This window comes from Drosophila pseudoobscura, chromosome X, assembly GCF_009870125.1.
Source record: "Drosophila pseudoobscura strain MV-25-SWS-2005 chromosome X, UCI_Dpse_MV25, whole genome shotgun sequence".
Lineage (NCBI taxonomy): Eukaryota > Metazoa > Arthropoda > Insecta > Diptera > Drosophilidae > Drosophila > Drosophila pseudoobscura.
The window spans coordinates 280,417-291,784 of record NC_046683.1 but is presented as its reverse complement, the minus strand read 5'-3'; the positions used below and the strand labels follow the sequence as shown (position 1 = coordinate 291,784).

The 11,368-nt window shown below is 46.7% G+C and overlaps 1 protein-coding gene across 1 annotated transcript; it reads right to left on the bottom strand.

Annotated features, from left to right (window-relative positions):
* Nucleotides 1-2,384: 2,384 nt before the first annotated feature.
* On the bottom strand, nucleotides 2,385-9,020 carry upd3 (unpaired 3). Its single transcript, XM_002134465.3, has 4 exons — nucleotides 8,542-9,020; nucleotides 7,019-7,441; nucleotides 6,330-6,497; nucleotides 2,385-3,660 (listed from the first exon to the last, which is right to left on the bottom strand). The coding sequence occupies exons 1-4, from the start codon at nucleotides 8,542-8,544 to the stop codon at nucleotides 3,106-3,108; spliced, it is 1,149 nt and encodes a 382-aa protein (XP_002134501.1). The 5' UTR covers nucleotides 8,545-9,020; the 3' UTR covers nucleotides 2,385-3,105.
* Between the last annotated feature and the right edge of the window lie 2,348 nt (nucleotides 9,021-11,368).

The following is an 11,368-nucleotide window of genomic DNA, read 5'->3' as shown; positions in this document are numbered from 1 at the left end:
ATCGCCGTTTCGATGGCGTCAGCAAATCGAGTGCAAGATCGAGATCAACCTCGGATTTTGCATCTCAACAATTATATTAAATCCTATAGCGGGGAGCGAAGAGAGGTGGGGGATTGGAAAAGAGCAGCTGCAGAAGCAGCAGAAAATAGAGTGCTCGATTCCGTGAATGGAGAAACTGCTGAGACTTGAGGCTTGGGCAAGAACCGACAGAGATTTTAGCACCTAAGTAGAGCCATCCACCCCCCTTGGGGACCGATTCCCATAAGCTGCTTGTGGCTGAGCTGAGCCAGCACTTCCAGCTCCGTGGGAGAATCGGAGAGAAATGGAGAGCCCAACTCTAAAACCCAGCAGAAGGGGAGACGACACTGAAAATTGTTTTGCAATCGCGATGATGATGAGGCGATAATAATGATAATGCTGATGCTGGGGAACCACACGAAACACCTCCTTGATGGGCGGGCAGCTCATTGCACAAGCCCTCGCTCTTTGACAGTTTTTTTTTTGGGATCACTCAGGGAACATAAATGTAACGCCATTATCTAAAGAAATCTGTAGCGGAAAACATAACTCAAAAATACACACGGCAAATACAAGTTAAAAATAACAAAAACGAATAAAAAATACAGGGGGAAAACAAGAAAAACATAAATGAAATAAGATATTTTAAATTAATTGTCGGCGAGTTAGACCGGGGCCAGGAACGAGGAGGGAGCCGAACCAAAAAACAGTTCTATGGGGACAGCTCCCTGCACGTGACCGGCCACGCCACGAGCAGAGTGAGGAGACTGAAATGCGAAACAAAAACAAAATGAACATTTAGATTAGATCAGAGGCAGGCGCAAAAGTTCATTCAGCAGGAGGCAGGTGGGGCAGAGAACTGAGTCGGAACAGCACGAACAGCCTCGACTTGTGGCATACCCAGCACGGTTAAGCTATCACAGTGCCTGTACCTTTGTGAATATTTTAAATATTATATACAATTATGAAGCCGAAAATAAGACAAAAAACTACATATCAGCATAAGATATTCTTAAAAAATAAGTAAATAATTTAAGGAATGTTCCAAGTTTCATACATTTAATATTGCGTGTTTCTACTCCTTCCAAAAAATTACAAATATGCAAAGCCAAATGAACTCCTGAACGAATATGGCCGGCGCAGAAGGAGAACGAAGCTGGAGATGAAGAAATTTCAACATTTCTCATAGAAAGACATAATTTTCAATTTAATAAAGGTCAGGCCAATAAAAACCTATTTAAACTCAAGATAGATGCGCGCTACGTGCACCTGAATGGAGCAGCCACCAAACGGAAGGGTTGCACCAGGGAGCGAACGGGAAGGGAATTCAATGTGCACGCTGTCTGCATGCAAAGTTTCACAGGAGCGAGGGAGATGCCAGGCCATGAATGGGATCGCGCATAGTTGCATGTGCGCCTTGGACCTGGCCAAGATCAGGGCAGAGATCAGAGTGAAAGAGGCTGCAGCAGGGAGAGGACACAATAAAATCAAGGCGATAACCATCTTTAATGGGGGCCCAGGCTGAGAATGATCTCTCTCTCTCTCTCTGTCTCTCTATCTGTGGCATATTAAATTGTTGAATCAGTCACTGGGGAAGAACACGGAAAATAAGCGCTGAGCAGACAAATCGGAGCACGTACACAGAGTCCGAAATTAATGACAATTGCTGATTGTGTGCGATAAGCCCGATTCGGGTACTCGGGGAAACCGCGACCCAGCAGCAGCAGAAAGAGGTGGAGGAGGGAAACATCATATCCAGAACTGAGAGCCAAGAGTCGAGTGAAGGTGCGCAAGTAGATCTCTGCCAGGTGATAAGGACTGGATTTTTAAATGGAGATGGAGAATGGGAATAGGAACAGGGACAGGGACTGGTAAGGAGTGAGGTATCAAGAGAAGCGACAAAAATTTCTTGTCGTAAAATGGTATTGTGTTTCCCCTCCCTTCCCCCTTTTTGCCTGTTGCTGTGGCCAAACAAAGGTGAGTTAGGATGACCCACGCCGAAGAATTATTATATGTCTCATAAAATATTTGAACAAGTCTATAAAAGCCGCGTAATTCTCTTCTTCGGCTGTAACTGCGACTGCAATTAAAGCCGCCGCAGAGGGGAGATGGTCGTAAAAGGAAATTGTTTGGACACTTTTATGTTTCCCCTTCGCTTAGATCAAGAGCGAGAACATAGTGGTAGAGAGACCATGGTCCAGCTCCACGACGTATGAGCAATGTGCCGGGAATGGATTACGGATTCCCTTACTTTGTGAGCGCTGTAATTGATATGGCGCCAGACAATTAGTTGGAAGGAGGGCCCACACGGGGCGATGAAGAGGAAGATGGATCACTATCAGGAAAACTGCTTCGATTTTTGTACTTTAATTTTTTCTTGTATTTGAATATGATTTAAAAAAAATCCTATCCCTTACAATACATAGCCTATACATTTTTCGGATATTTAGTCCGTATATAGAGGGGAGACGTACAAGTTCCGTTGGATTTCATTGCTTTGATTGGTGTACATAAGTAAGTGCCAGCATGGGTTCGGTTATATTGCATTGGAATGGAGCTTTACATCTATTATCACAGCATCGTAATACAAGGAAACGGTTGGTAATCGATAAAAGGTGATCTTAGGATCTAGCAGAATGCACGGCAGATCTTGGCGAGTTGTCATTATAAATAATACAAAGAGGCTTAGATCTATTAAAAAAAAGGAAATGCATGCAATATATCTAGATAATATATATGTCTAGATACATATATAGCTAGATATAATATATGTATATGTATATTTATATGTAAGTATAATCGTAGGTGGTAGAGGAGGGAGGTATATATTTCTTTCTATGGTTGTCTCTGTTTGATCGGGGACTTAGGTTTTCCATATTCAAGTTTTCATAGCCTGTGACTGGATCGTTTGTGATTTGTGACTCGTGACTGGTGACTCGTGACTTTGATTTAATAAATAGCGAATGGTTAATAAATAAAAATGTCTTGGGATGGTGAAATGAGCCTCGTTATGGAGCGAAGGTTTCTCTAGTTGCTCCCTCTCTTTCTCTGGGGCCCTTTTTTTCTGCTCTCTCCTTCCTTTGGTCTTCAATTCGATTGTATCATTCCCTGACCCTGGTTGGGCTGCCTCCGCCTAGGGGCGGTGCCTTGTCTTTGTCTCTGATTCCGGCAGAGCTGCTTGCGCTGTCTGGCAAGGATCTTCCAGGCGTTGTTCAAGTACTGTACGTACTCGAATTTGACGAAGCGTGCGTCCACCGCAAGCTGCACGGACTGGGTGGGCTGCTCGGCGGGCAGGGAGCGGGCTGCCAGTGCCGCCTCGTGGTGCAGCTGGACGAGTGGCGTCTTGAATTGTTGCAGGCGCTTCTCCATGAGCTCTCGGCTCAAGATCTTACTGTGTAGGAGAGGCACGGCCCGCCGGTTGTTTTTTTGGCCCTTACTGGCGTACAGACGGTTGGTGGCGTTGATGGCCACCTCAACACTGCAAAGTACGCGGCGGGCGCTTTTGCGCAGGCGCCCCAGTTCTGCGGACATGACACTCTCGGTCTGGGTGTTGGAATAGTCCCAGTGGAGCTGGGCGTGGCGCAGGTAGCTGAAGGCCCCCACGTAGAACTGCAGATCTCGGTGCACGTGGCGCAGGTTGAGCTGCAAGAGAAGAGGTGGAGAGGGGGAGGTTAGTATGGGTAGGAAAATCTCTTATACCGTTATAATATCTCTGCCGCCCACACCCCGCCCCTTAGGCATCCCTGATAAAAGCTCGGGGTTGATTGAACTCAGCCAACGCCGCTGCTTGTGCTGACGCTGGCGTCGCTGGCGTTCCACGTGAAAGTGAAAAGCGCTCTCTGCTCTGTGCGCTCGCCTAACTAACTTTGCTCTCGTCGGCTCGACTGGCGTCTCTCGTTCGTTTCATTCATGTGCGCGCTCGCTCGTGTTTCGGGGAATCCACACAACTGGTCTTCGCTGGCATGAATCACAGTACGCTCGGTCTTGCTCTCCGGCCCGGCCCCCCTCGCGCTCACTCTTCCACACACACGCTGCCTGTAAGAGTGTGTCATTTACAGTACATGAGCGTTGAAAACTGCTCAAACATATTATCGTTAGCTCTTTCCTCCTCCCCGCTCTGACGTTCGCTGATCTTGATCACGCTTTGCTATCAGCAGAATACATACATATGTATGTACATATGTGCGAATATATCTGTGAGTCGCGCGCGCTAGTTTGTGACGACAAAAGGCCGTCCGTCGTACGTTTCTTGGTAATATCTGCATACAAGTGTCATAAGACTCATATTACGACGGGTGTGCGAGTATTTCCCCTGCTGGGAATGGGACTGGGGCAGGGTGCCTATAAATAGAGTTCTACAATCAGTCATGACACCTTCGTCATCGTTTCGGGTTCCATTCCCTTCCGTTTGGATTGGTTTCGGGTTCGGCGTTGGCCTGGTTGGGCCGCCGCCACTGTCAACAATTAGTCGGCACAATTGGGCGGCCTCTCAGTCATTGACGTGGGCCTGTTGTAAATTGTAGATTAATTCTGGATAATTATTTACCCAAGTCGGGTAAAGTTTCACAGATTCACGTGACGACAATTGAGAAATTTCAGCGAAAGCAATCCCCGCTCATAGCTGGAAATTAATGAATGAGGAGATCGATGAATCAATGAATGAACAACGAGAGGCTGGCGGCTAAGCTTAGACGGCAACTTCGGGACGATGAGTGAGCTTGAGTGAGTCGCTTTTTGTACCCTTAGCTGGCTCGAATTGAGCATTTTCGCTGACTTAAGATGAGTCGGCGATCTCATCTCGCTTTCTTTGTGGCAGTCTGCCCAACGCTCCCAGAAACAAAGTTCAGTAGGCAAAGGTTCTACTCCCGCTGTCTGTCATAAAATCTTATTGGAACTGCCAGAGCGAACTGCGCGTATCTGGTTCTCTGCAGATTATTCCGTCTTGCACAGCCTCCTCCAAATTAGCACTTTGAACCGTGGCCCAGCAACCGAGCCATTCTCACATGGATCTGCCTCCCGTTCCGCCCAGCCCTTGGGAGCTGGGAGTTCTCTGATAACGGGGCCCCCATAGGGCGCGATATATCCCGAGAAAATATTATTCACAAGCTTATCGCTGGAAGTATTTCCCATGCATTTGGAACACTAGATATTTCATACCATACCATAACTTTAAGCCATACACAATAAGTGAGAAAATTCCTTCGGTCTTGATTTCTCTAGCAGGGAATTCTTGGAAAGTACTCTTATTTTGGGGCTTACATCAGAACAGTCACATGGGTGAAGATCCAACTGAAGTTTGTACACTTCTATTTCCCTTACCCCTCTAGCGATATGTTACATAAATACATATGTACATATGTAAAATTTCTGTTTAACTTCCTTGCGTGTAGAGCTTCAATTCAGATATCGATTTTCATTCTGATTTAAAATTTGTATGGTCTTCGCTTAAGGTTGTTGTTGACTTATCAAAAGTGTAAATCAGATATGCCGCTTTATTTTATTTTGTTTGTGCACGAAATTAGCCGCTTTGAAATGAGCCCCATACGCAGTCGCAGCCTCAGTGCCATCTACAGTCCCCTGGCTGTCAGTCCGGGAGCTCTAATAAAACGTGAGGAGCGATCGCTTCATCAAGGCCGGATTGGATTTACAAATATATGTACATATGCATGTATGCACATATGAGTACTGACATATGAATACTCGTATAGAATAACGGATGTGTACGGGACGACGGATGTGTTTATACAACCATATAAACAATCGCCGAAATCGCGCGCACGCCTTCAATTTTCTCTTAATCTTTATGTGGTGTGGTTATGACTCGGACTGTAGCCTTTTTTTCGCAGATCTTTGGCCCGTGTATCGGTGTCGTGCTGTTGTTGTTTGCCAATGCAAATCGGAAGTTAATGAGGCGTGCCGAATCGTTGTCTAATACTTACGAGATGTGCGATGTGTGAGGATGAAAAGTTTTCTGCACAAAGAGTTGTGGGAAATACAGGTGTAGAAAAGCAAGTAAAATCCATGAAACGGAAATCCATGAGGTGGGGCGAACTATTAGAGCACCCCTCGCCCGTTCAGTCGAAGCTTTCGCACGATTCCTCTCATGCCACTCATATGATCAGCAGCGCGCGTGAACTTGTGACGATCTGTTTGCACCTACGCACGGGAATTGCCGCTGGTCACTGCCTCGAGCCCGGGGAAATGGCCGTTCTCACGTGACCATTTCTTCTCCCCCTCCCCCTCTCATTCCAATGGCCTAAATGGTTTCTCAATGCCCCTGGCAACTGTTGATGATGATGGTGCGAGCTTACCTGGTGACTACTAGCGTTGAGCCGTGGCAGAAACTTGTAGGTTCCACTGTGGAGAGCCCACTTGCGTTGCTGCGAGATATCGATGGCCTTAGTGGTGGCCGTGTCCTTGTTCTCTGCTCGCAGGCTTCGCAGCTCGCTCCTGGTATGGTTCTGCAGAGCGTGGATAACCTTAAAGAGAGCAGGGATGCCATAATTAGTTTGAGAAGCGAGCTTAATACTTCTGTCTCAAATTAAGAGTAAAACGAGGGGGAACGTTATGAGTTGCTGCTACGGCCGGAATTCTACATTTATACCCGATACCTAGTCTGTATGTCTCTCCTCCGTCAGACGGCGCTAAGATTGAACGACAAAGAGTGTGTGCGAGAGACCATATCTACCAGATTGCCGAATCTAGATCAGATCGGAACATTATTATAACCAAATGGAACAAATCAATTGGCAGTGACTACACAAGTATGAATCGTCGGGGTATGATCGGAATTTATATAGTGAAAGAAAATACTGCATGCTATGTTCTCGTATACTTATATATACATATACATATATAATTAAGTGGACTCGGATCACTAATTTTTATAATATGACTAAATTGGTTTCTGGATATTCAAAATCGTTCCAATACATTTTTCACAAAATCTACTGAAAATTTGTCCATTCAATATGCAGGAATATTCTGATCTCCAACTCACCAACTGCCTCTTTTTGCAGCGTTTGGCCGGACGGACCCAGTCCTCAGGTCCTGTCCAGTTGCCCCCGCACGTGTTTTCCCAGTCCACACGGGTGATGCTGCCGTTGAGCTCCCTCTGGAAGCGCTGCCGAAAATTGCCAAGATTGTGCCGCTTTTGGAGGCGCTTTAGCAAGTCTGGTGGTGGGGCAAGGTATGTGGCATTGAGCGATGGCGAAGGGGTTGGGGCGGCTTCGATGCCACCGCTGCCGGGGTGGGCGAACTGCTGCAACTGGTACATGAGCACGGCGAGTGTCAGCAGCGAGCCGATTCTGTGGAGACGACTTCTGCTCTCCCCGAGCGTTGCTTCTCTTTCACGCGTGTTGGCCGTTTTGCTCTTTCGGCTGTCGCTGCTGCTGCTGAGGTCGATTGGGCAAGCAGCTGTCGTCTGTGGGTGTTGGAAGAGTGGTGCGGTGAGAAAAGGGAGAGATAAGAGCGAGAGGGGGAGAGGGGGAGAGAGAGGAAAAGAGAGTTAGCCATGATTGTCAGAGTTTGGGAATCCCTGGTAGACACAATCGAAATTTTTTAGTGACCCGAAGCGTGCTTGCCTTTGTGAATAATACTGTTGGTGTTAGCTATTGCTATTGGCGTTTTTGTTGCTGTCTTTATCTGGCTGACATAATTATTTAAAATTAAAAACAATTTCTGGCTGAATCATTGCCTGTGGTGGGGTAGGCCCAGTCGGCATATACATATATGTACACTCCGATACGCACACTCATAAACACACCCCAGTGCCTGTAGCTACACTACGCTACATGGTCAACGAACTTGGTTTCGTTTTTTGTGTTTTTTGTCTTTCGATTTGCAAACATTTGTGAAATTCACTCACCCTCTCGTTCGGTGCTTTTTCTTGTGGCTGTCCCTTTCCCTATCCAAGCCTAATCGTTGGTGTTTGATACTGACGCATCGCCCCCAACCACCAACCCCCATTCATCAAGCCAAATCCACAGTCCACAATGCCTACCCCCTCCCGAACGTTTAAATGAATTTCACACAGAACGGTTATAATTAAACCAAACACAGCGATCGATCTATGGTAGCAGCAACATTTGATAAGTATTTTTAGTCATTCATCCATACACATGTACATAGGCATGTAAATTCATATGCACATACATATGCATAATGAAATCTGTCTTGAGCGGACTCCCTGACAAGGAGATATTCGTTGACCCTTTCGCGACTCCCCTCACGACTTCCGCCATTTCATCACGTAGTCGTTGTATTACAGCACAGCACTCGGAAGACCTTTTATTTGTGTGCAGCATGCATCTATATTCACCGGCTCGTACACCAACACTCCCACCCCCACCCGCACCTGCACCACTTATCAGAAGGCAAGGCACGCACCTCAAGTTCCGCTCTCTCTGACCTGTACGATTATATCTTTATTTTCGTTTTGCACCTTCTGCAAGTTCTTCCGCAAATCCGAGGCCGAAGAGGTATAGAAGTTGCAAAACTGAATGTTGTGCTTCGAGTACTCACCATTTACACATATATATGTGAAGGAGATTCTGCAGAAATGTCCCTAGCAGAATCTTATATTTTTTCGGTGGTTTTGGGGAAAGTTCGAGAATGCAACGCAAAACTGAGTCAACACAAAGCAATATAAACCAAAAAAAAAAAAAAAAAAAATGGATAGCATTTATAGTAATTCGAGAGGTGAGGCGGGTAACTGGTAACTGCGAACGCGGCACGCAGAACCTAATTTTTGATCAGTATCTGTATCTGCGAGATACTCTTCAAGTGGATGGGCCACCAAGTTTCGACGCGCTGCCTTTGACTGCCTGCTTTGATTTGATTTGATTCCCCGGCGATCCGATCGAACTGCCCGATGGCTCGATGTCGAAGTTGATGGCTCGATGCCGATGCCAATACCGATGCCGAGAGTGGCTTTCTCGTCGTCGGCGTTGTGTTTTCGCCTGAGACCGAGACGGACGGGGGGACGTGTTTCGAACTGAACTCTTCAGTTACTATGAGCATACTAATGAGGAGGCGGAGAGTGGCCCCACCGCTCTGGCTGGCTCCAGAACTCAGTCCGAGTCGCTCTCTCTCACTCTCTCTCTCTCTCTTTCTCTCTCTCCGTGCTCCTCTCTGTGAGAGTGAGACAGCGTTAGCTATGAGTGTGCAGTCTCTGCGAAAATAAAAAGCGCTCAAAAGCCACTTCTGAGTGGGGGAGTTTTGGTCAATTTCAACATGAAGGGTAATTGGTTCTTCTCTCTCTAGCTCTCGCTGCATTGTTCTCCCACTATCATATATGCACGATGACAGATACATACATAAACGTACATTTGTACGTACGGATATGATCGATCACCGGCTGTGTTTTGGATCAGCTGTTGATAAGACCCCTCTCCACAGCTGTCTGCCTACTCGGAGAGCGTCGTTCCGCTCTCTGCTACTCGCTCGCAACTAACGTCTCTCACTCGTAGATAAACAAAATTATTGCCGGCTGTATGACTTTCACTCGTGGACAGAGGAAGCAATACTCGTGCATTCTCAGTTCGTCCCACTTCCGAAGTTTTTGCACCCCTACAAACACACAAAACAAGCGAATATACACATACGCACTCGGCTCTCATGTATTTCAGTTATTTCCGTTCAGTTATTTCACAAGAATTATTACTCATACGCGACGTCTGCTTCAGTGACGACACAACTCGTAGACAAGCTCGTTCTCACGCTCCGATACAAGCGACTTGGATTCATTCATGAATAGTTTCACGCTGGCTCTGCCTCTGTCCTTACCTTTACCTCAGAATGCGGATGCTCGCCCGAGCAGCAAAAACGGAGGGATTGGGGAGGGGAGTCTGCATTTTGCGGTTGGTCTAAATTTTACCGCGCGCCAAAAACATGATCAATCGAATAGTTATTGAGCTCTCATCGTTACTCATGGGCTATGAGACAGTGATGGCGAGGGTGCTAGTGACGGAGACGGAGACATCGTCGCTCCCCCATACTCGGCTCATGGCAAATGTGTGGGGAAGACGGACAGCCGATCAGTGGGATGGACGGATAGCCAAACTGTCATGATTGGGCCAATCTATTTATAAAATATTGTGTCGATCACTTGGCCTGGCACTGATTGTCTTTTCTGTAGATCTTCCGCTTATCGTGTTGATCTGTCCAATTGGCGAGTTCCGTCCGGACTCCGCTGGTGGGGTACAGTGTTATTTACTTTAAAAAGTTTTGTGCCAGGCGTCTTTGTTGGTCGACTTTATTATCGTAATCGTTATCGTTGTTGTTCGTGCCGGCAGTGTAAGGCTAGTGTAAGGCCCTAATGCCTAATGCATGAAGGTGGCGGATGAGTAATATTTTGACAGAGTTATACCGATCATGTGGGGGTGAATTTAAATGTCAATGACAATGATGCACGGGCTTTCCGCATGGAAAGCAACCAATCGAAGGAAGCGTTGATAGAGTCCACCGTTGAATTGGAGGTAAGGAGTTTACACGGAGGAGTTTAAAGGAGTTTACATAATGCTAAAGACAAATCATAGGGTTCTTAAAATGGCAATTACAAGAGATGTAAACATTACGGAGTTATATTTGAATTTGACAGTTGTGCTGACAGTTGAAACGGAGCTTCTATTCGCTTAAAACGGTTGCAGCTGATCAGAACGGGCAAAATAACTTGTCTGAAACAGTTTCTGTAGTAGTTTGTAGTGTGAACGTCATAGTGGACATACTATCCGCTGATAAGGCCTAGACTTCCCCCGGTTGGCGGAAGGGAGCTTTGAACCCGCCGCGCGCTGCCAGCTCAACGAATGAGCTGGAGTCCCGGGATCGAGTTTTCGTGACGCCAGTCTTCGGCCTGTAACCGCATAATGCTAATTTATTGTCCAATCGATTTGAAACAGCAACTAAAAAGCTCACCGCCTCTGTCTCTGTATCTGGCTCTACCTCTACCCACGGCAAGCGTTGAAAGTGAGTCATAAAAGGCAGCACGAAAATACCAAATGTTTTACGCCCAATGAAATGTGTTGCGGTGTCAGTGCGATGTTTGACTTTAGCCTTTTTTTACTCATCATCATGCATTGGGAGGGAGTCTCGCTGCTGACGCTGCTTTTGCCTCCGTTTCTGATTTTCCGCTGTCATAGAGTTCATTCCCAGCCACGGACCGCTTTACGGATGAGCAATTTGCCATTTACCAATTGCAGCGCCAGATTAATAGCTCACCAATATTGATTTTGTCTGGCTGCCGGACTGCCCGCCAGTCAAGCGACTGTTGTGGGGCTGTAATGCCTGATAATTTGGAGGGGAACGCGCCGGACAGCGCGGAAAGGAGTGACTGAAAGGTGGACTTCGCGGC